Genomic DNA, 23971 nt, shown 5'->3' with positions numbered 1-23971 from the left:
TTGGAACTCTTCTTGGAAAGTCTCTTTCCACCTTTTAATAACCACATCCCAGCAGGGCTCCCTAACTCTGGCCCCTCTGATTTCCTTAAAATTCCCTCCAACATCCAAACTTCTCTCAGGAACCCTCAGCTGGTTTTCTACTACTCAGCACAGGCACCAAGCTGAATGACAACACTGTGATAGGTGATTGTAAAGATTAAATAAAATAATCAATCAGACATAGATTTTAGTAGGTGCACATTTAGTTGTCCCCTTTTCCTAGACATGCCTAGAGCGCTTTAAACACATCTCTGTATACTCAAGTACAGAGAGAGAAGGTTTTATCACTTTCTTGGAGAAACACCCAATTGGTAACACTAAGTGACAGAATTAGTCACAGAATTTTAAAGCGAGGCTCCTAAACCTGTACCCTTGTGTAAGAAATGTGTTGTTTATTTTCCAAGTATTTGGAAATTTTCCTGTTTTCTTCCTGTTAATGATTTCCAGTTTGATGCCATTGTGGTGAAAGGACATACTTTGTATAATTTAGGTCTTTTAAATTTTTAAAGTTGGTTTAGTGACCCAAGATACAGTCCCATGCATGCTTGGAAAAAAAAAAAGTATTCTACAATTTTGGGGGATGAGTGTTCTATATCAATTAGATATCACTGGATGATCCGATTTATTTCTTCTGTACCCTTCTATACCCTGACCTCTTATCCACAAGTTCTATAAATCACTAGGAGAGGCATATTGAAGTCTTCAACTCTAACTGAAGGTTTGTCTATTTCCCAATTCCATTCTGGTAGTTTTTCCTTTATGTATTTGCCATTTCTGTTATTTGGTGCAGACTATTATATCATCTTGATGAATCAATTCTTTTATTATGTAATGTCCCCGTTATACCTGGTGAGTTTTATTGCCTGAACTTTAGCTGATATGATGTGACCACACCAGCTCTCTTTTGATGATTATTTGCATGGTATATGCTTCTTCATACTTTCACTTTTAACCTATTTGTATAATTATATTTTAAATGAGTTTCTTGCAGACAGCATAGAGGTGGGTCGATTTTTTTCTTCATTCTGCAAATCTCTCTCTTTTAGTTGGTGGATTTAGATAATTTTATTATTTATTTTCTATATTTCCCCCCTCTGTTTTTTATTCCCCTATTTCTTCTTTTCTGTCTTCCTGTGGGTCACTTGAACATTTTTTTATGAATTCCATTTTAATTTATTTATAGCTTTTCAGTATATTTCTTTGCATTGTGTTTAGGTGGCTGCCTAACGATTATAATAGGCATACATAGATTATTGCCATCTACTAGTACAAACATTTTACCACTTCAAGTTCAATAAAGATAGATACTTTACAACTGTTATGTCCTTATATCCCCACTTAAGACTATAATTGTCTTAAATATTATCTCTCTATATATTGAGAACCACATCAGGCAATATCATAAACTTGCTTTTAACTGTTAAGCACATTTTATTTAATTCAAGAAGAGAAGAGTCTATTATATTTGCCCATTTATTTACCCTTATGTTGCTGTTTCTTTATTCCTAATTTTCCAGATTTTCTACCAATATAATTTCTTTTCTACGTGAGAAACTTTCTTTAGTCCTTCTTTTAGTCTGCTGGCAAAAACTTCTCTTAACCTTCCCTTACCTAAAAATATCTTCATTTCACCTTCATTTCTGAAGTATATTTTCACTTCATACAAACTCCTAGGTTGACAGTTTCTTTCATTCAATATTTTAAAATGTTGTACCACTTCTTTCTGGCCTCTGGTTTCTAATGACAAACCACATTCAAATTGCTATTGCCCATAAGTAATGAGTTGTTTCTCTCTGCTACTGTCGCAAAGTTTTTTTCCTTTCAGTTTTCAGAGATTTGATTATGGTCTTGGTGTTGATTTTTTGGGGCTTATTGGGTTCTTGGATCTGTAGGTTGATCTCTTACCAAATTTGGGAAGTTTTCAGCCATTATTTCTTCAAATATTTTTTCAATTGCACGTTCTTTGTCCTTTCTTTCTGGGACTCTTGGACACTGCTGGTGCAAATGTTAGATCTTTTGTTATAGGTCCCTGTGGCTCAGTTTTTGTTCTTTTCAATCTATTTTCTCTGTGTTGTTCAGACGGGATACAATCTATTGATTTTTTTTTTTCAGTTTCACTGGTTCCTTTGTCATTACCCTTCTGCCACTGACTTGCTCTGTTGAGTTTTTATTTAGGTAGTTGCATTTTTAAGTTTTAATTTTTCCCTTTGGTTCTTATACATATCTTTTATTTCTTTGGTAAGATTTTCTATTTACAATTTTTGAGAGTATTTGTAATTGTTTATAAAACATATAGTTGCCTTAAAAGCTTAATCCTATAAAGTTAAAAAGCTTCTCTCCTGGGGTGCCTGGGTGGCTCAGTCCGTTAAGCATCCCACTCTTGATTTTGGCTCAGGTCATGATCTCACAGTTTGTGAGTTCGAGCCCCATATGGAGCTCTGCACTGACAGAGCATAGCCTGCTTGGGATTCTCTCTCCCCTCCTCTCCCTCTACCCCTCCGCCACTCATGCTGTCTCTGTCTGTCTCAAAATAAATAAATACATAAACTTAAAAAGAAAAAAAGCTTCTGTCCTATTGGGATAGCCTTTTTCTGGAACTTTGGCTAGAGAGAGCAAGCTTTCCTTGGAGTTATTTTTGTCTGTGCCCATTAGTATCATGATTGAAGGAGGAGTAAAATGGAATGCTTTTACTCAGTCTTGCCTGAAATCAGAGATTTCACCTGTGCCTTTGGTTTACCACTAAGATAGATGTGACCAGAAAGGGTAAATGATTTGCTTGTCATAAAACTAGCTAGTGATGAAACGGAGGCTAGGATCTTATCCATGGCCCAATGTGTTTTTCATCAGAACTATTAAATTTTACTGCATATAGGTTTGCATTTTTTATATATTTGGTTGTGAAACAAATGGAGTCAAATGGTAGATTTATCACTAAATTTACACTCTAGCAATTTGGAGACATTAAATACCAACTATTTGCTAGGTCTTGTGGCAGGATTTAGATGTTCATTTCCATTTAATCTTCACAAAAGACACCCAAGTTAGGCATTATCTGGTGGTGTTTCTACTTTGTCACTGAGGAAGCTGGCTGCAAATAATAAAGTTATTTGCTTGAGTTTTTCCACATAGATAACGCCAAAACAAGGACTTGAATCCAGAACTCTTTGACTCTTAGACCTATTCTGATGCATATTCTAAGCATATTCTTATGCTTCTTGACTTTTCATGACAGTGAAAGGATAACTGATTTGTCCGTGATTCATTTATGGGACACACACTTATGAATGCTTATCATATGACAGCCTCAACACAAAATAGTGTATGATGAAAGGTGTGGGGTAGACTCTTGGTAATCAAATGAGCGGTCAAGAGATGGGATCCCTGGGAATGGGCAACCCTAGAGGTAACCTCTTGGAGTATGTTGAAATAATCTGGGCTGAGCTTTAAATGAATGTTAGGCAAATGGCCAAGCGGAGTTAAGGGGATGGGAAATTTTAAATGGGAGAAAGTGGCATGAGCTAAAACACAGCAGCAGCGCAGTGAAGAAACTCGCCTATTTAAATGGCATGATGGGAACTTCTCTTGTATCCCCCCCCCCCATATTTTAAACTTTCTCTATCATAGCTATGTGACCAATTAGAGGAGTATTTACCTAAATAGGAGAAAACCTTATTGGACTAAAGTCAAGAGAATGGTAGATAAGGTGGATAAATGTATTAGTTAGGATTCACACTGAGCTGCTTATAACAGAGTCCCCAAAATACAGTGGTATTAAAAAAAGATTGAAATTTACCTCTCTCCCGCAAATGAGTTCAGATGTAGGCAGGAAGCCCAGGATAGGGAGGCCGCTTTACTTACCTCAAGATCATCCCCAAACTTCAGTTCCTTCCTTGTTGTGCTCTGGTCCTGCAACACCACTGTAAGTTCTGGTCCACGGGAAGGGGCATGGGGAAGGTAGTGAGCAAGCAGTTTTCATTTAAGGATGAGACCCAGATAATGCACACGTCACCACTACTCATGCCCCACTGGCTACACCTGGAGAGGCTGGGGAATGTGGTTTTTTGATTGGGAAATCATGTGGCTCGTTAACACTTAGGGAACACTGTCAGAAAAAGAGCGAACATCTTCATCCTTTCTTTTAAGAATTTTTTTTTAATTTTGAGACAGAGAGAGAGTATATGCATGAGTGAGAAAGTGGTAGAGAGACAAAAAGAGAGAGCATCCCAAGCAGGTGCCACACTATCAGTGCAGAGCCTAATGTAGGGCTGAAACTCACGAACTGTGAAAAATCATGACCTGAGCCAAAATCAAGAGTTGGACACTTAACAGACTGAGCCACCCAGACGCCCCTAGCTAGAGGCCAAACCTTATGCTCACAGGCTGTGTGCTAAATCTCTGGGCCTCCTTTTCTGAACACTGAAAATGCTTTCTAGGATTGTTATAAGAACCAAATAACTTCATGAATATAAATTTGTTGCCAGGATGCCTAGCACATAGTTGATGCTAATTTCTAATTCTACCGCTATTCACCTTTCTTTCAAAGTTTAAAGGAAAAAATTCAAGGAGACCCAGTGTTGTTGGACCCCAGGCCCCCGTTTTCTGGCCTAGCGGCTGGATGGGCCCCATTTTCCCCCTCTCTGGCCTCTTCTTCATTCCTTTGTCAATATCTTACCAGAATCCCTTTGCTAAAATATACTCCCAAACAGATCAATAACAACAAATAATTGTATTATTAATATTAGGATTATGGCCACTGATCACAATAATCCTAAGGATGAGAGCCTGTAGTAACCCTTTATACATTTGGAAACTGAGCCACAGAGAAGTTAAATAAGTTGCTGCTAAATCACACTTACTGTGATTTGTGGATTCAAACAGATTTGTATGACTTCACAATCCAAGCTCTTAAGCACTCATTTACGTTACGTCTCCTATTCAGACACCTTCCGACTTCTACTTACACACAAAACAAGATCCAAACCATTTCACCTGGCATGAAGACTGTCCTCAATCTATCTCAGGTGACCTTGCCCAGCCTTGTTTCCTATCTCCTTACTCATATGAGCAGATACTTTCCCCAGGAAACTTGTCCTGGTCCCTGGTCCCCTTATGTGCTTCCTAACTTTCCCCCATCAAATGATTTCTTGTACAGAATAGTAAAAATAAGAACTGATTATTTTTCCATGTGTTCCATTAGTCTGGGAGCTGCTTTAAGTCATGGACTCGTTGTATCCCCAGCACTCGGCCTTGACCTACCACAGGGTCAGTGCCCTTTAATGAACCCTGCGGTGCAGTCAAACCACATAGCTTACTTGTTCCTGAACACCCGCAGTTTCCTACTTTCATGTTTGTGTGTCCTGTTCCCACGATACATGTGCTGTTGCCGGCATCCTGACTTTTGTTTAAGATCTGGTTCAAATACCGTCTCCTCTTAGAGGTTTTCTTATATATCTGGGGTGGAAATTCATTTCTTCTTTCAATAGCTCATGTCCCTTTCTACCAGCATTATAGCATATATCACTTCGGCTGTGCCTTCGTGTTTTCTGCGGTCAGCGTTGTCCAGGAGACTTTGATGCTTTAGGAAAACACCATATCATACTGACATTTGTACTGCCCCGTGTACTATAACATAGCAGTGGCTGGAGGTGCCTGGCAACTCTTAAGCATTTTATGCAAACCTATAGAACCGAACTTGAATTTGCTTTCCACAGACTGTTCTCAGAAGCCTAGCATAGCCCCCAAGAACTACCTGTGATGCCAGTATTCTTAGCGGGGGTCCATGGGCTGCAAGGGACTGGTGAACCCCTGAAATGACATACATGACTAGACTCGTGTGTACAGGAGTTTACTGGAGGGCAGATCCGTGCCACACACTAGAGTTTCAAAGGACTCTGTGATTTAAAAAAGAGTAGGAACCATTTTTAATGATGCTTTATTCCTAATTTCATTAGGTCTGTCTTATTTTTCTTTTTCCCCGTCCATTGTCTTCCCCACCCCCGTTCCCCTCCTCCCTCTTTCTCTCCCCCTCAACCCCACCGTCTCCCCTCCTCCTCCTTTTCTTCTTCTTCTTTGCTTTATTGGATAGAAATACTTTTGGGGGCACCTGGGTGGCTCAGTCGGTTGAGCATCCAACATCAGCTCAGGTCATGATCTCATAGTTCGCAAGTTCAAGCCTCGCATTGGGCTCTGTGCTGTCAGCTGGAGCCTAGAGCCTGCTTCGGATTCTGTGTCTCCCTCTCTCTCTGCCCCTCCCCTGCTTGCGTTCTGTCTCTCTCTCAAAATAAATACGCATTGAAAAAATACTTTGGAACATAAAAGCAATACAAACACATTAAGAAAACTTTTTAACATTATTTTTTGAAAAAGCATGTGTGAGCAAGAGTGGGGGGTTCAGAGAAAGAGGGAGAGAAAGAATTGAAAGAATTTTAAGGAGGCTCCATGCTTAGAGTAGAACCTGATTAGGGCACTGAACTGAAATCAAGAATCAGACACTTAACTGACTGAATCCACCCAGATGCCCCAAGAAAACTTTCAAAAAATACAATTTAGTGAGAGAGAGAGAATCCTGCCCTGACTTGTGACAACCCAGCCCTCCCCTGCCACGTACACACACTGAGCAATTCCTCTGTAGGATTTGGTATGTGTCTCTCCAGACTCCTGCGTAATAAAATAAAAATATTCCCATTTGTAACTTGTTACTAGAGCTTCAACATATCAGTAAGTAAAAAGTTGAACTTTACAATTAAAAAATGCTTAGAAGACAAAAACAGGCAATTTTAAAAATACAAAACTATTGGGGTGGCTGGGTGGCTCAGTCAGTTAAGCGTCTGACTTCAGCTCAGGTCAAGATCTTACGGTTCGTGAGTTCGAGCGTCGCTTCAGGCGCTGTGCTGACAGCTCAGAGCCTGGAGCCTGCTTTGGATTCTGTGCGTCCCTCTCTCTGCCCCTTCCCCATCTCAAAAATAGGTGATCAAACATTTTTTTAAAAATGAAAAAAATAGAGTACTATACATATTGGGGGAAAGATGTTAAATCTTAGTAGTATATAGAAACAGCGTGGATTTTAGGGGGGTTATTTGATATGTGAGCACACACAGCTCAGTGCTGGTCAGAGTTTGGGGGAGCAGACCCTGTCACCTGCTGCCCATGGAGTGAGAATTGCTACCCTTTTCCTCTCTTTGTGTCTTTGTTACGTTGGTTTTTGAGTTTAAGAACTGAGATGAAGTAGAATCTTTCCCAGTTGTCTTATCTCTTGATAATCGTAGTTCAAGCACTTGTCACACCAACCACCCCCCCCTTCTAATTTTTTGTTATCCTAAACATTTATTTTGCTCCACCTTATTTTGTAAGCACTTAATGCCACGTTTGGAGTTTTAATCCTTTGTATTAAATTTCCTATCTCTTATTACTTTCGTTAGCCTTTTATAGCTACCGCATTAATGCTTTGCTTATTTTTCTATTTTCCTTTTGGATGTTAAGCCTCTTTTAGCCTCCTGAATCATCTTATTTTTAACCTCTTTTGTTCTCTTACTCATTTTAGTGATGCCTTGGTTATTGTTGTGCATTGGACAGTATGGTCTGCCTTACAAAGTCTCTTCAGATGCCCGGTGCGCCATATGCTTAAATCCATGTAAAGAGATCAGCGTAATGCCCAGCACAGTGCCCGTAAGGACTGTTAGACATCACCATAGTCAGTGCCAAGGCTCCGGGAGGTCAGTTGACCTATGTTTACACAGCTGAGTCTGCCATGAAAGTTTCCGATCCAGTTCTTTTGAACTATGAATATACGTGGGCAGAGAGCTGGTAGAGCAGAAACTCTCAAGTTCAGTTCAGTAAATACTAATGCGGTGCTGTGTCCCTTCCAAGTACAAGCTGAGATTCTAGATTGTATGTGCACATTGTCAGGAGTCATTTAGCATAATCTGAGACTTTCAGCCATCCCCAAAACATCTTCTCTGAATATTATAAATCACTCCAGAAATCTTTTTCACGAAGACTAAGAAGTTCATCGAGGCAGTCAGCAAGATGAAACAAAAACGATTTTGCTTGATTTTTAGAGACCCATTCCTGCTACGTCTTAGACACAAAGACATGTGCTTTAGAGGCAGATGAATTTGAGAAGGAATCTTGGCTCTACCCTTTCCAGCAAGATAGGACACACTGTGCTCGAGAGGAACAAAGATTGATGGAAGACTCTGGGCTGAAAGAACAGGGGAAGGATTGAGTTCGGGCTTGGTTTTTAATGTGGGGGCAGGGTGGCGGATGAGGCTGGTGTAGTCCACTGTATTTGCTCTGAGCCGGGCGGTGGGGTCTTAGGCACTAAGGGTGACAAGGGGGAGCACGAGGGCATGGAGACTGAGGAGGAGGGGCTGCAGATGCCTGGAGGAAATGGGGCCCTTCTGTTTGGTGCCACTGCTTGCAACTAGCCACAGCCCCGGTGGACAAGAGGCAAGGGTCGGGTCTACTCAGAGTCATGTCTTGAATGAACAAGTCAGGAACTACGTTAATTAGTAGCCTTTCACTCTCATCCAACCCCCTTGCACATACATGCACAGTCTACACGTTCATAACACACCATGCAGTCTTCCATTGTCTCCCTCCCTCCTTCCCCCTTTCTCTCCCTCCCACTGAACTCTAAGGGCCTGGTGGCTTCTCAGGTTCCAGTCTTTGTCCTCAAATCTTACATGATGCCTGGCAAATTCCCTCCACCATTCAATAGCTTTGTCACCTTGGTGACATTACTTCGGCTATGACTCCTTTTCCTTTTCTCAAAGACAAGGAAAACCATTAAATGCCACAGGGTGGCTGTGAGATTGAAGGAGATAAACAGCGAAAGGGGCTTAACATGGCACCCCTGCGTCCACGCGCCTTCCTCCAGCACATCACCCGTGTGCTCCCGTCCTCTCTGTTGCCATGAGCATGCATCTCCAGCGCTTTGCACACAGAGCCCATTTGTTCCTCAGGGACTCAAGCGGCTGTGTGCCAGGTACCAGAAAACAAACTGCCTTTCATGTCTTGCTCTCATTCTTCTTCACAGAACACTTCAAGGGAGGAATACTTTTCCCTTTTAGAGCTGAGGTTAAAAAACAAAACAAACAAAAAAAAAAAACTGAAGCAACTTTCCCAAGAGCCACAGCTAGAAAACTCTAGAGATAAGATGCCCAGATAGCTCTAGAACTGGACGGCTTTCCCACACAGCTGGCCCAGGCCCTGTCATGAATTTTCACTCCTCTAGTGTGTGTTGAGGAAGGGGGCATTCTCCTGGAGTTAAACTCTTAGGAAGCCCATACTTGCAACCCAGACTTACACGGAGCTTATCAGCCTTTTTCTGTGAGTCACATATTCCGAAATCTCTCCCTCCCTAGACTCTAAGATGCTTGAGGTTAGAGAATTTGTTTGTTTTATTCTAGCTACATCTTGATGCCTTGTTCTTAGGATGGTGTTGGATGTTCACTCAATTTGTGTAGGCTGAATTTATGAATGAGTGTTTATAAGGAATAGATGCAGATCCTGGAGTGAGTTCAAGCCTAGCCTAGCTGAGAGGAAGAGATAAGGAAGCTGAGAGAAACGTTCCCCTCACACTAAGGTTCACACACAGACTTTGCTCAGTACCAGACCTTCCTTAGCCACGCACAACCCCTCCATTCCTGGACACATAGATGTGCGTATTCAGTGGTGACTATTGGACTGTTTTTCAGCTTGTGGAGAAATATGGAAACATTTTGAGCATGCAGCTCGGTGACTTGTCTTTAGTTCTTATAACCGGATTGCCCTTGATCAAAGAAGTCCTTGTCGACCAGAACCAAAACTTTGTGAACCGCCCTAGAACTGCTATCCGAGAACGCATCTTTAAGAACAATGGTAAGTTTCTTAACTAATGTGGGGTGCCTGTGTTTGATATTTTTATGGTCTGTTAAAGGTGCCCTTGTGGCTGTAATTCTCCAATGCTCCCAGGGAGAGGGGCCATTATAAAGTTCGTACAAATGAAAGGAAGCTGGATTCTCACATTTTCTTATTAAAGGCACCCCCCTTAGGGGCGCCTGGGTGGCTCAGTCGGTTAAGCGTCCGACTTAGGCTCGGGTCATGATCTCATATTTTGTGGGTTCGAGCCCCGCATTGGGCTCTGTGCTGACAGCTCAGAGCCTGGAGCCTGCCTCGGATTCTGTGTCTCCCTCTTTCTGCCCCTCCCCCTCTCATGCTCTGTTTCTGTCTCAAAAATGAATAAACATAATTTTTTTTAAAAAAGGCACCCCTCTTAGAGAACTTGGGAGGGTCCTGTCAGGGGTTTGGGAGAAGCTGTGTCTCCTGCATGAACTTGCTCTGGAAGCACTGATTACTCGGTGACAGCAGGGCAAGAGGCAATGCATTCTTGTTCTTTCTGCTTTCCATTCAAATCTCTTCCCCTGGGAAAATGGAAGTGGACCGACCTGCTTCCTTCTGCTGCTTATGTAAGTTCCTCTTCTTGCCTCTAGTTTCTCGTGCTTTATTGTTAGGGGTATGTCCCAGAGGGTATCTAGAGCCTTCCACTCTGTGCTGGAGCAGTTTGGCATGAACACCTAAAAGTATCATTAAATAAATGTAAACATTTAAAAATCTAAATGGATAACTCAAATCTGTTGCTCCACCAAAGCAGCCGTTGTTTCCAGGGGCTTCCCAATTCCTTTTTGAAATACTTTATCTTTTAACTCTACCTCCATCCCATTTATTATTATGTGAAACACAGTGCTAGGTACCAGCAACACAACAGTGACTAGTGCTGACAAAATCTGTGTAACTTACATTCTATTCAGAGAGACTGAGGTGGACACCCGAATGTCTGCCTCATGTGAGGAGGGCAGGGGTTTAGTTTGGCTTGGGTGGGGAGTTGTATGAAGACCGTCATGAAGCTAATCATGGATATGCTGAGTCTGAAATGCTTTTAAGTCAGCAAAGTCAGGCAGACAGCTGTGTAAGTCTGGAGCTCAGGGGCAGAAATAAGTGGTCACCATCAATAGACGCTATTTAAAAGTTTAGGAGGCGATGAGATTTCCCAAGAATGGAGTATCAAAGGGTAAAGAGGTGTGAGAACTTATCTTGAAGTACTCCATCATTTAAAAATTTGATCAAAGATGAACCAGCAAAAGGTATGGGAAGGTGGAGAATCTGGAGGGTGTGCTGTCCTGAGCACCACTGGAAGGGAAGGGCTTTGGGAAAGAAGTGCTCTGTACTACTGAAAGATCAAGCAGGATAACACTGAAAAGTTTCCCCAGATTTGGCAAAGAGGGCTGTCCCATGGAGACGGTGGAGGGCAAAGCCAGACACTAAAAGGAGTTGGAGAATACTCTGGAGGTGAAGAAAAGAAAGGAGTACAGAAAACAAATGATGGTCTACTGAACACACTAAGATGAATTGTTTCTGGGTTTTTGTTTTTGTTTTGTTTTGTTTTGAGATTTTTTGGCCTTTTACCTTTCCATGTGCTAATCTTTTTGCATGGACTAGTCACCCTTCCTCGCTTTCTCGAGTCATTCCTTCATCTTTCAAGTTCTAGCTTAAATAAGAGTCTTCTGGAAAGCCTTGCCTCCTTATGAGTATAGATTTTATTGTATCCATGGGTGCATTCTTAGTGTGTAGCATAAAACTAATACTTAAATATACTTATGTGACTAGCAATCAAAGCATGGGCTTTGGAATCAGTCAGACCTGAATTTGGATGCCTGTTCCGCTGCTTACTAACTGTAATCTTGCGAAGTTGATGTTTTCTTTTGTGCTTCAGTTTTCTCGTCTGCAAAATGGGGGGGGGGGGGGGAAGTAATGATAATACCTACCTTATAGTGTTTCTGAAAGTACCAGCGACATAATGCAGTAAAAATACTAAAGTCCCTGCACTGCCAGCAATCAGTAAAGCTGGTCACTATATCTACTGCATATCCAGAGATATCTACTATATCTCTGGATAGTTTTCAAGTGCTTCAGTGCCCTTCTCCTCCCCACCAATGCATATTGCCATACCATTTGGCAGATATTTACATTATAGAATAAGAATACCATAATGTTGGCTTTTTCTTTTTTTCCAGGATTGGTCATGTCCAATGGCCAGACTTGGAAGGAGCAAAGAAGGTTCACCCTGGCAACACTAAAGAACTTTGGTCTAGGAAAGAAGAGCTTAGACAAATGCATTCAGGAGGAGGCCTGTAACCTCATCCAGGCGATAAAAGAGGAGAATGGTGAGCATTTCCTAGGACAGGTGCAGGAGACCGTGACTCTGTTCATTCGCTGAACAGATGCTTATTAAGTGCCTTAAGTACCCAACCTGGACCCAGTGCTGTGCCGGGCACTGAGGTTATTACAGTGAACAACTAACCATGAACTTGCCTGCACAGAGCTCTAGGATTAAGTGCAGGAAGATAATATTAAACACATTACTGATTTTAAACCCTGGTCATCAGCCTGACTTCCCAGGTATTGACTATTTGCTATATGTCAGACCCTAAGTAGGGGATTGTGGCTAGAGCCTCATAGGTGGTTCTGTGCTCAAAATGTCATATGTCCTATGTCCTGTAGAGGAAACTCTCAGTAGAAAATAGAAACAAACCAATCTGAGAGATCCATCTCTTCTTGCACCTCCAGGACAGCCTTTTAACCCTCACTTCAAGATGAACAATGCAGTTTCCAATATTATTTGCTCTATCACCTTTGGGAAACGCTTTGACTACAAGGATGAACAGTTTCAGGAACTGCTGAGATTGCTGGATGACGTCACATTTCAGGAGGCATCAATGAGATGCCAGGTAAGGGGTTAGACTATCTGATGTCCGACACAGCTGGGTTCTGACTTTTTGGTTCGTTTAAGCTAAAATATCACTTTTTGAAACGGACTTCAACTCAAACTTACTCGAAGTCAATCTGTTGCCTTTAGTGTTTTCTGATAATATAACGGGATATTCACTACATACACAGAACATTTCTAACACTCATGTAAAGTACAAAGCGTTACATGATATACACCTATGCATCTGTATTATTTTCTTTAAAAAGCACAATGTTGCTGTCGCCTTTGGAGTCCGGCCCCTCCACATCCCTCCCCACCCCAGCACTCCCCTGCCCCAGAAGTGTTCTTCAGTGCCTTCCTTCTCTGTCCACAGATTGTTTGGAGGTTCAACTGTGCTAGTTGCTCTTTTCTTTTTTAAATCCTGAATGTTATTTCATTGTATGAATATGCCACTGTTTGTTCCTCCATCCTCTCTTGATGAACAACTGGGCTGTTTCCAGTTTGGGGAAGTTATGGATAAAGCTACCACAAACATTCTTCTACAGTTGTTTATGTGGACATGTCCATCCAATGTTATACCTGGACATAAAAAATGCCTAAAAGTTTCAAAAGTGGTTACACGACTTGCATGCCCATCAGCACTTGATATTATCAATCTTCTCATTCCATAGGGTACAGACCTTTGGGATTTCAAACTTCACCCCTTCTTTGGTGGGCCCTGTACTCCATTTTGTCCCTCTGGGTCTGTGAGTCTGTCAAAAACTCTGCTCAGCTTCTTGGTCTCTCAGCCACTTTTCTGGATTTGGAAGGTTCTTCTATGGGAAAAGCAGGCCCAAATGTTAAGGTCACCTTTCTAGTATCTAGAAGTGGATTTATTCTTATTTATTCCTGACAAGCATCTTTGCCTGGAGATTTACGGGCCCAATGAATCAAAACCAATAGGGTGTTAGCCTGATTCCATGCACATTAAAAGGGTGTGATGAATGTGAGCTATTATTATTATTATCAAAGTTATTTTTGAGTTCCTTTTTCTCATTCCTAGTCACAGTGGTCTCTAATTCAACAACTCCATATTCTTTGGCCCCATGAAGGTGGAAGCTAGAAAGTCATGAGAGTTCGTTCAGTGGGTACCCAGCTGATCTTCCCCAGGGAGAAGTAATTCGTGAGAGGGTTGGAGGGGACAGTATGGTAAGGTTAATAATAAGCATTCCCTGGAGTCCCAAAATAGGCCAGGCATCTGATGGACAGCAATACAGACTTTACCATAGTTACTTTTTACAAAACCTCCTGAAAGATGAAATGAAGCATCACAGTGTGTGCAGGCAGGTATAAGAGTGTGTGATAGTGATCCACTGGCTCGGTCCTAGGTGCTGTATGGACCTCAGGTCACTCAGTCACCAGAATAATCCTGGGCCCCTGTGGGCAGCTGGTTAAACTGAGGAGCAACAAAATACACCATCATTATCATTGTCGTTGTTATTGTCAACAGATTATATGGCTGGAAAGCAGCAGAGCTAATCGACCTGTACCTGTATCTGTTTAAGTCTGAGTGATTTTCTGTTATGTCTTGCTTCTTTCTACCAGAAGATATTATTCGGGAAAATATTTAAATATTTTTAAAAATACTTTATTTCAGTAAAATACGCCTTACCTACATGGAGCTAACATCATAGCAGAGCAGACAAATACATGACATCTATCTATCTATCTATCTATCTATCTGTCTATCTATTTATCTATCCATCCACCTTACACACACACACACACACACACACACACACACACACAAACACACACACACACACATTTGTGGTAATTACCAAGAAGGAAAATAAAACAGGATATGGGAATGGAGAGAGGCTGGCAGGGGTGATAGTAGGTGACATATGAACAGCACCCAAATGGACTAATGCAGTGAGGGGCTGGAACTATACAGATTTCAGAGGAAGAGTGTTCTAGGTGGAAGGAACAAATGCAAAGGCCCAAACAAGAACATCCTTGATGTCACCACAGGGGCTAGTGGTGCTGCACTGGAGAGAGTCAGAGAGAGCAAGATGGCGGGAAATGATAGCGAAGGAGGTGACAGGTGTGTGCGGTGGCTGGCTCATGCAGAGCTTCTGTGCCAGGAGAGTGACGTAGAGCTTGTCTGAGAGCCATGACAAATCATTGGAGGATTGAGAGCCAAGTAGTGAAATGGTCTGATTAAAGCCTGAGATGGTGCCCCTGGCGGCTCTGTGGAAAAGAGATGAGGAGTGGGTTAAGAACGGAATCAGTGAGGCTGAAGGAGGCTAGCACAGCAGCCAGGTGGGAAATGTTGGTGGTTTGTACTAGGGCAGAACGTGGCTGGGGTAGTGAGACGTGGTCTGAAACTGGACACGTTTTGGATGGAGTGCTAAAGTGCTCTGCTAGAAGGTGAGAGAGAAGAGTCTAGGTGACCCCAAGGTTTTAAGAGCCTGTAAGTGAGAGATAGAAAGAGGATATCCATTATTTTGTCTAAAGTGAAAAACGGGTACCAGATTGTCTCTGTGAGTGTTATGTTTTTTTCAATTAGCTCTACAATGTATTTCCGTGGATTATGAAATTTCTTCCTGGACCCCACCAAACACTCTTTCGCAAGTGGGAGAAACTGAAATTGTTCGTTGCTCATGTGATTGAAAATCACAAGAGAGACTGGAATCCTGACCAAACAAGAGATTTTATTGACGCCTACCTCAAGGAGATAGAAAAGGTGAGGAAATCAGAGTTGTTTCCTTAAAGAGCAAGGAGGCGGGGTGGGGTGGGGGGAGGCAGTACTAGTTTCCTGTTGCTGCTGTAACAAATGACCACAAACCCGGGAGCTCCCAACAATGCACATTTGTTTTCTTACATTTCTGGAGGTCTGAAATCAGTGTCACTGGGCTAAAATCAATGGGCCGGCAAGGCTGGTCCCTTCTGGAGGCCCTAGGAAAGAATCTGTTTCCTTGACATTCCCAGCTTCTAGAGGCTACCTTGGCTCAGGGCCCCTTTGTCCACCTTTGGAGCCAGCACAGAGCATCCTTTCTGCTACCATCCGTCTCTTGCCTCTCTCTTATAAAGATCCTGGTAATTACTTTGGACCCACTGGAAGAATCCAGAATCACTTTCCCATACCAAGTCTTCATTGTATCTACAACATCCCTTTTAGCATATAAGGTAACACCCACAGGTTCCAGAGACTAGGATATGGACCTCTCTGTGGGTCATTATTTAGCTTACCATGAGAGAGTCAAAACAGAGGCAGTATTTCATAGAGAGAAGCAGCATTAATTCAGGATTGATGAGGCAGGTAGAAATCAACAGAGGGGTAAATGATATTTGGCTTGAGGCCTTGGGGACACTCAAATACTGCCTGTGCATCTTCTGTTCTCTGCCCTTTGCCCAGATCTGAAGGAGCTACACGTGAAAAGAAAACTACCAATTGAGCTTCAAAGCATCCTTCCACTGTTAGTTGCACCTGTGCCCAGCTGCCTGCCCCTCCCCTCAGCCTCCAGTGCAGAACATAAGAAAAGCTGAGTTGGAGGCCAGAGTTCAGCCTCAGTGCCTAAGTGGGACTTCTGCCTTCTTCTCTCATCTTTCTATCCTCTACTTTCCAACATTATAGGAAATAAGCAAGGAAAAACCAAACTAGATGTGTAGTCTTTAGCCCAGTAACCCCTGTGTTCAATATACATCGATGCATCAGTGTCACTGTCATGATCATTGGCTTGTCAGATTAGTTGTGCCTCCTCTTGCAATCGACAGAATGGTAGGTTTCTATCCATCTCTCCTTTTATCTCACCTTATTGGCATAACATTAATAGAAGCATTGGTTTCTCCACAAAGGAGATGTCACTTGCTAAGTGTTGTGCAGGTACGGAGCCACACATTGAGAGGATTATTGGCAAACTGAAGCTTCTGGGGGAAAGTGGTAAAGATGATGGAATTCCATGAGGAATGGTTGACGGAATCAGAATGGTTCCACCTAGAATGGAAGACATTAACAGGGAGATAGGAAATTCTGTTACCTAAGACAAATTCAGTTTATTCTTCCTGGTATCAGCACAGACATGTTGAGTTGTTATGTGCTCTTTTCATCTCATGTAATTTATAATGTCATCTTAAGGGGCATGCGTATTTCATTTCTATTTTCTGAAACAGGAAACTGAAGCACAGCGTGATGAAGTGACCTGCCCTAGGTCATACAGATAGCAAATGGTGTAGCTAATACTGGAACCCAAGTCTGTCTTTCCAGTGAAAGACTTCTCTTTCCACTGTACCAATAGATTCTCCGAAATTATGGGCATAAAAAAGAAGTGTCTCGATTTTCATCCACCAAAGCTAGCGAAAGCTCCCAGAACTTGAGGTGGTAGGATGTTAGAGATGTTGCTGTAATAAGTCTCTACCTCTTGAGATGGCCAAAGGGAAGGATAGTTCCCTGGGAATCTTTTCTTCCACATTCTCTCCCTAGGATGAAGCCCCTGTGTGTTGTAGTAACCAAGAACGCACTGAATAAACCAATAAACATTGTGATTTCTAGAATAAGGACAATGCTACCTCAAGTTTCCACAAAGAAAACCTCATCTACAGCACCCTGGACCTCTTCTTTGCTGGAACCGAGACGACTTCCACAACGCTGCGCTGGGCTCTGCTTTACTTGGCTCTCTACCCAGAAATCCAAGGTGAGCCTGTCAGTGAGTGTGCCTGGGCCAGGACAGAATGGTGCCTCCTAGAGCATATTGCCCCCAAGCTGTCATGATCATTGGCTTGTCAGATTTATTTCTTTCCATATATTTACATCAAAGTATGTTTTATGAGTCATCATGTAAAATGCATTTGGAGCTATGAATTACATGTTCTGAAAAGTTGAAAAGCTACCTCGTTAGGATATAGATTTGGCTTCTGTAATAGGGTCTCCATAATAACAATAGCTTAAAATGATAGAAGTTTATAGCCAGCTTCATAGCACCATTATTCACACGATTGGAAAGATAGTCAGTCATGAGGTAATGTGGGCTTGAGAACAGGCACATTCTTCAATTTTTCTGTTAGGACCATGATGGGTTCACATAATACCAATATAGCAGAGTCCCTGGCCTCAGAACTCAGAATCTAGAGTGAAAACAGTAACGTCAGTTGACACTGTCGTGACTTCTGGGAAGAGATGTACCTTCTTATATGAAATCTTGTTACAAGCTTCTATCCTTTTAAGTCAGGTCTTCCACTGGCTTGTGGATGATGTTCAGACTCCTTAGTCTGGCATATCATGCTGTCTGATGTGTCGCCTCCTGTCTGTCCAGGCTTAGCTCCACCCTCCCTACATGGTGGCCTCCCAAAATTACATGTTGTTTTCTTTGCACTATCCTTATTCATGCGTCCGCCATCACGCCTGCTCTTTCCTCTCATCTGCTTCCCCATTTTCTCTACATGGTAAATCACCAGCTGTGCTTGAAGAATGTGCTCAAATACAGCCTCCTCTAAGATGCTTCCTGACTCTCACAGGAAACTGCTTACTCTAGAGCTGAGTTTATCATTACTAGAATTATTTTCCTCCTCTAGAGATGGTCTAACACCCCTCCATTCCTGTGCCAATTGCACATTATTCATATATCTTCCCCAAAGACTGCCATCCATTCAAGGGCAGTGACTGTTAGAATCTTTTTTATTTTTTTCCCTCTCTCTAGGACCCAGAGCAGTTTGAGCACATGAAAGATGGGATGTTAGGATACAGTTTTTCAATCTTTGGGTACAGTTTATTAACAGGATATAAAATCAATTAATTTAGTGGCTCAAGACCAACCTTTTTTCCTAAAATAAAAATAGAATTAAAAAGATCAGAGTACTTCCCATGTACGAAGGATAAGACTGTTCATGAAACTTTATTTCTTTCCATATATTTACATCAAAGTATGTTTTGTGAGTCATCATGTAAAATGCATTTGGAGCTATGAATTACATGTTCTGAAAAGTTGAAAAGCTACCTCGTTAGGATATAGATTTGGCTTCTGTAATAGGGTCTCCATAATAACAATAGCTTAAAATGATAGAAGTTTATAGCCAGCTTCATAGCACCATTATTCACAATAGCCAAAAGGTAACAACCCAAGGGTCTATCAATGGAAGAAGGGATGAATAAAATCTGGAATACAATGCAATAATATTCATCCTCAACCAGAAGGAGTTTCTGACACATGTTATAACATTGATGAACCTTGAGGACATTATGCCAAATTAAATAATACAGTCACAAAAAGACATATACTGTGTAATTCCATTTCTATGAAGTTTCAAGAGTAGGTAAATTCATAGAAACAGAAAGCAGAATGGGGGTTTCTAGGAGTTAGGGTAGGAGAAAATGAGAAGTTACTGTTTAGCGGATGTACAGTTTCAGTTTCTCAAAGTAAAAAGTTCTGGAGATTGGTTGCACAGTGTGAATAACATTATTAAACTATACACTTAAATATGGTTAACATGGTGTATTTTAGGTNTAGGGATGCCTGGGTGGCTCAGTCAGTTGAGCATCTGACTCTTGATTTCAGCTCAAGTCATGATCCCAGGGTCGTGGGATCAAGCCCCATGTGGGGCTCCATGCTTAACATAGAGCCGGTTAAGGTTCTCTCTCTCTCTCTCTCTCCCTTTGCACTCTTTCTAAAATAAAAATAAAATATATTTTTAAAAATTCTTATTTTTCTCAAAATTAAAAAATCTAAGCTTGACTCAGCAGAGCCCTTTGGGTTCTAAGCTCCTTCCAACATGTTGTTCTGTTGTGTCTAGAATGATGGCCTTGTTTGTACTCTCAAAGATGGCTCCCCTTGAGGGCTGCCTTTCCACGAGTGGGAAGGGAAGACGGAAACACACACTCTTTAAGGACATGATTCAAGTATTAAATAATCCTTCTATGTATATTCTACTGACCAGAACTTAGCCACATGGTCACACCTCCAAGGGAATCTGGGAAATGTAGTATGTAGCTAGGTAACTAGGTGTCCAGCTAAAAAAAACATTATTTGGAAAAAAAGAAGAAAACAGCTATATTGGGGCACAAGTAGAAGTGTCTTTGATTTGCTGGGTGTTCACCTAAACCAGTTCATGTAAACCTCAGGACATCCTTAAGAGGAAGGGAGATTTATCCTTACTAACATAGAAGAGAAAACTGAGGCTCACAGAGTTTAAGTAACTTGCAGTGGTCAAGTTGTAGAGCAAGCATTTGCAACCAGATTTGTCTAAAACCCAGGCCCTTTCCACTCCTTTCTCAGATACTTCCTGAGAAATCAGCATCTATAGAGCCTGCTATAGCTTTAGCCATTTTGATCCTGGTTATGCCATTCTGTAGTTTAATCACGCTTAAGGAAAGTTACAGACTAGTAGAATGATAGAACCTTCTTTTCCAGATAAGGTCCATGCCGAGATCGACAGGGTAATTGGCCAATCGCAGATGCCAAGTACAGCCGATCGAGAGTCCATGCCTTACACCAATGCCTTCATCCATGAGGTGCAAAGAATGGGAAACATCATCCCCCTGAATGTGCCCAGGGAAGTGATAAGTGATACCATGCTTGCTGGATACTACCTGCCCAAGGTAACCAGGGACTCCTGGCTTCAGACCTTCAAGCCCATCTTTTAGAACTCTTAACTGGAAAGTGACACATACTCTTATCTTGGGGAATCACTTAAATAGGAAGGGAGACACATTATACCTGAGATAATACTTTTTTCTCCATGTGTGATCTTTGGAACCTTAGTTCAGCTAGACATCCACAGGTATTATGGCGGAGAAAGGGGATTCCTAGGTCAAACATGCTTAGGCAGAGACCGGCTTTTCTTTGCTGTGGGATCTCAGTGGCTTTGTTGGTTGGTTGGCTGGTTTTCACTATGTGATGTGCATTATGGGTCTTTGTGGGGACACAGCAGGCAGCAGTTCTCAGACTTTGCTGTGGAGCCCTTTTCTTTGCCTTCGTGGAGCTTCTCACAGCACTAGGAACCTGCCAGGCTTGGGAAATTCTGCTTCACAGTCCTGGGGTTCTAGAATATTAAACGGGAAGAGACACCTGGACCAATCTCACATTAATGCTGGTGTTTCTAGCATGATGTCTCCAGGAGTTTTCCAGCTTCTACTTACAGCCCTCAAGTGGGACCACCTCACAAAGCAACCAGTCCAGGTGTGTGCAACATTAATTATTAGAAAGAGAGAGAAAGGGACCGATGCTTATTAAGCAATGAGTATGTGACATGAGCCACAGAGATTCTTTCAAAATGTATTCATCGGTCCTCAGAATACCAGTTATTCCCATTTTATAAATTTGGAAGTCGAGGCTCAGGAGCGATAAAGCTTGCCTAAGATCTCTCAACTACACAGTGACAAGAGTTGAGTTCCAGAACCAGATCTTGTTTGTTTCCCAGGCTCATCTTTTTTGTACTACACCATGTTCCACAGGAGTTGCCTTCCTTGGGCTTGAAAAGAGTCTCGCTGCAATTGTTCTCTGTTGGTCCCTGTTAAATTCCTGTCCTCGCAAAGGAAATTCTGTTCTCACCGTGCCCACCAGTCTTAAGATCAAGGCAGACAGCTCTCCTCTGCCCTCTTGTGTCCTCTCTGCACATTGCACATTTACAGTTTCTTTGCTTTCTCAGGACGCTGATGGACCTCTGTGGGTCCATTCCACTTTTCTTAGGTCCCTCTGTGTGTGTCTTAACTTGCATTTTGAGCACTTTCTACACTAAACACTACATGCACGACCTCCCCTCAGGGGCTTCCCTCAACAGGCAGAACCTGAGGAGCTTACCTATTCCTACAGCTGTTTCCCTTCACTGTTTCTTACTGACGTCTTATGGGTGAAGGCTGAGGTATAAATTATTTCTCAGGGTGCTGTTTGGATTTTTCTAGCAATTTCTTTAGCTCAACACACTCATTCTATCACTGATATGTAATATCATCTTTAATAAAGATCCTGAGGACCAAGAGATCTTACTGACTATATCTTCTAGAGGCCAGAAGCCATGGCTTTGACATGAACTAGACCTTGTACAAAGCATGGCTCTACCTCCTCCGACTGATTGACTCTGGGCACATCACTTAACCTCTCAGAACTAAGATTTATTTATCTGTAAAATGACATTTAATACTACTTACGGGTGGAGAGAAGATGAGGTCGTGCATGTAGTATTTAGTGTAGAAAGTGCTCAAAATGCAAGTTATTTATTAATTTAACAAATACCCATTAGGCGTCTAAAAGGCTGCCACCTGGGAAAACTCTGAACAAAATAACCATGCAAGTATTTGCTTATAAATCATGGTAACTGCCCAGAGGGGAGAATTTACTGGTTTCTGTCAAGACACAGTCCAGCTGGAGTGGAGAGGAGGAGCGCGAGTGGTCTGAGAGAGCTTCCAAAGGGACGTGGTCGTGAGCTGAGGATCAGAGAGCGACTGAGAGCGCAGTGACGAAGTAGGGAGGGAGGGCATTCAGGCAAGAACAGCTGGCAAAAAGGCCTGGAAACGAGTGGGAACATAGCATGTTAGAGAGGCTGAAAGAAGGGGCGTCTAAAGAAGGCATCTGTAGTGCAAGGGCAGAAAGGAAGAGAGTGGTTCAGACAGGGGGTGGGGGGCAGGAGATGGGTCTCTCCCCTAAGGGCGATGGGAAGCCACTGAAGGCTGTTCAAGGTGATGGTGGGTGGCTGGGGGTGGCATCATCCATCATGTTCAAAGCTCGCTCTGCTTTTAGAACGTGGAGCAGACTGAAAGGGGAGAAAGGCTGAGGATGTGGTGGGCAGCGCTGACAAGAGTGTAGGCAAGGCAGCTGGTAGCCTGGATCAGAGGCAGAGCTGGACACAGGAACAAGAGAGTAAAGTAAAATTGAGGGGCGCCTGGTGGCTCGGTCAGTTGAGTGTCTGACTTCGGGTCAAGTCATGATCCCACGGTTCACGAGTTCAAGCCCCAAGTCAGGCTCTGTGCTGGCAGGTCAGATCCTGGAGCCTGCTTCAGATTCTGTGTGTGTGTGTCTCTCTCTCTGCCCCTTCCCTGCTCATGCATTGTCTCTCTCTCTCCCTCTCACCCTCTCTCTCTCTAACATAAACATTAAAAAAATAGTAAATAAATAAATACATAAATAAAATACAAAGTAAAACCGAGCAGCCTCACTGAAGGACTGGATGAAGGCAGAATGAGGGAAAGGGAGACAATACAGAGGCCTTCTGGGTTTCTTGCTGTGTCCCTGGATGGGTAATGGTTCCTTTCATTGGGGGACCTGATTCTATTATTCAGCCTCCTGTGGAGTGTACCAGACACTGGAGGAAAGAGATTGGGAGAAAAAGAGATGGATGGGACGTCTTTTACCTGGGTAGAGCTGCCACAGTTATCACTTCACCGAGCGGCTGGGTTGACTGGGTATGGTCCTGGCTAGCTAGCGTTTGCATTCTTCTCTCATTGGTGTAGACATGTCCCTGTAGAAAGATACACTCTGCAGTCAGTAGAAGCTACACTTCCCTGGTAAAATTCCCTGTAGCATTGCAAAGAGCAAGGTACTTGGGGCGGGGAGGGGTTGGGCTCAGAAGACAGTGAGGTGGGAGGGTGAGGGAGTCTGGGGTGTAGTCAAGCCGTGGCCTGGGAGTCAGGTGACTGCTACCCTTCTGTGTGCGCGTGTTGCACGGGTGAAGCCTTGCCTGAGTCTTTTCTGCCTTCTCTAGGGGACCATGATCCTTACCAACCTGACTGCACTACATAGGGACCCAGCTGAATGGGCCACCCCCGACACGTTCAATCCGGAGCATTTTCTGGAGAATGGACAGTTTAAGAAAAATGAATACTTTCTGCCTTTCTCAGTAGGTGAGTTGTGACAAAGAGGAGGCTCAGAATCCAGTCTCTTTCTTGCCCTTCCCTACTCTTCTCCCCATCATCCTGGACTTTTTGAATGTTTCCAGATAGCCCTGCTCAGCATGACGCCCCTCCTGCAGTTCTTCACACCTGCGGATCCCTTACGTCCTCAGCCTTTGCTTGCATCTGATGGAGGTTTTAGCTTTACTCTGTTCTGTCCCCGGGACACTGGGGACAGAGACTCAATCCCCGTCTCTTGCTCACAAAGAAGGTTGGATACTTGCCATCTTTATAGAGTTTTTAAATGTCTCAAGTTATTTTTAAAAGCCTCCCACTCACACAGACTTAGAGCCAATTTATAATAATAGGGTGGGTGTGCGGCAAGG

The 23971-nt window shown here is 42.7% G+C and overlaps 1 protein-coding gene and 1 long non-coding RNA gene across 3 annotated transcripts in view; one reads left to right on the top strand and one right to left on the bottom strand.

The window, feature by feature from the left end:
* Positions 1-23971, top strand: part of CYP2J2 (cytochrome P450 family 2 subfamily J member 2) — a 28947-nt gene that overhangs the window by 760 nt on the left and 4216 nt on the right. The window contains exons 2-8 of the mRNA XM_077768076.1: positions 9738-9900; positions 12093-12242; positions 12646-12806; positions 15339-15515; positions 17322-17463; positions 20173-20360; positions 23459-23597. Coding sequence (XP_077624202.1) covers positions 9738-9900; positions 12093-12242; positions 12646-12806; positions 15339-15515; positions 17322-17463; positions 20173-20360; positions 23459-23597 — 1120 coding nt within the window. The remainder of the gene's footprint in view (positions 1-9737; positions 9901-12092; positions 12243-12645; positions 12807-15338; positions 15516-17321; positions 17464-20172; positions 20361-23458; positions 23598-23971) is intronic.
* LOC144234786 (uncharacterized) overlaps positions 16343-23971 on the bottom strand; it is an 11395-nt gene continuing 3766 nt past the window's right edge. Inside the window, exons 2-3 of one of the 2 annotated variants that reach the window (XR_013336081.1) lie at positions 23109-23215; positions 16343-16766 (exon numbers count right to left, since the gene is read on the bottom strand). This is a non-coding gene — a long non-coding RNA (uncharacterized LOC144234786). Of the gene's footprint in view, positions 16767-21941; positions 22266-23108; positions 23216-23971 lie in introns of those variants that run through there. The other variant, XR_013336082.1, reaches the window with a different exon arrangement.

This window comes from Crocuta crocuta, unplaced genomic scaffold, assembly GCF_008692635.1.
Source record: "Crocuta crocuta isolate KB4526 unplaced genomic scaffold, BGI_CrCroc_1.0 scaffold85, whole genome shotgun sequence".
Taxonomy (NCBI): domain Eukaryota; kingdom Metazoa; phylum Chordata; class Mammalia; order Carnivora; family Hyaenidae; genus Crocuta; species Crocuta crocuta.
The sequence above is the reverse complement of the archived record's forward strand: the minus strand, read 5'-3'. Positions and strand labels throughout refer to the sequence as shown.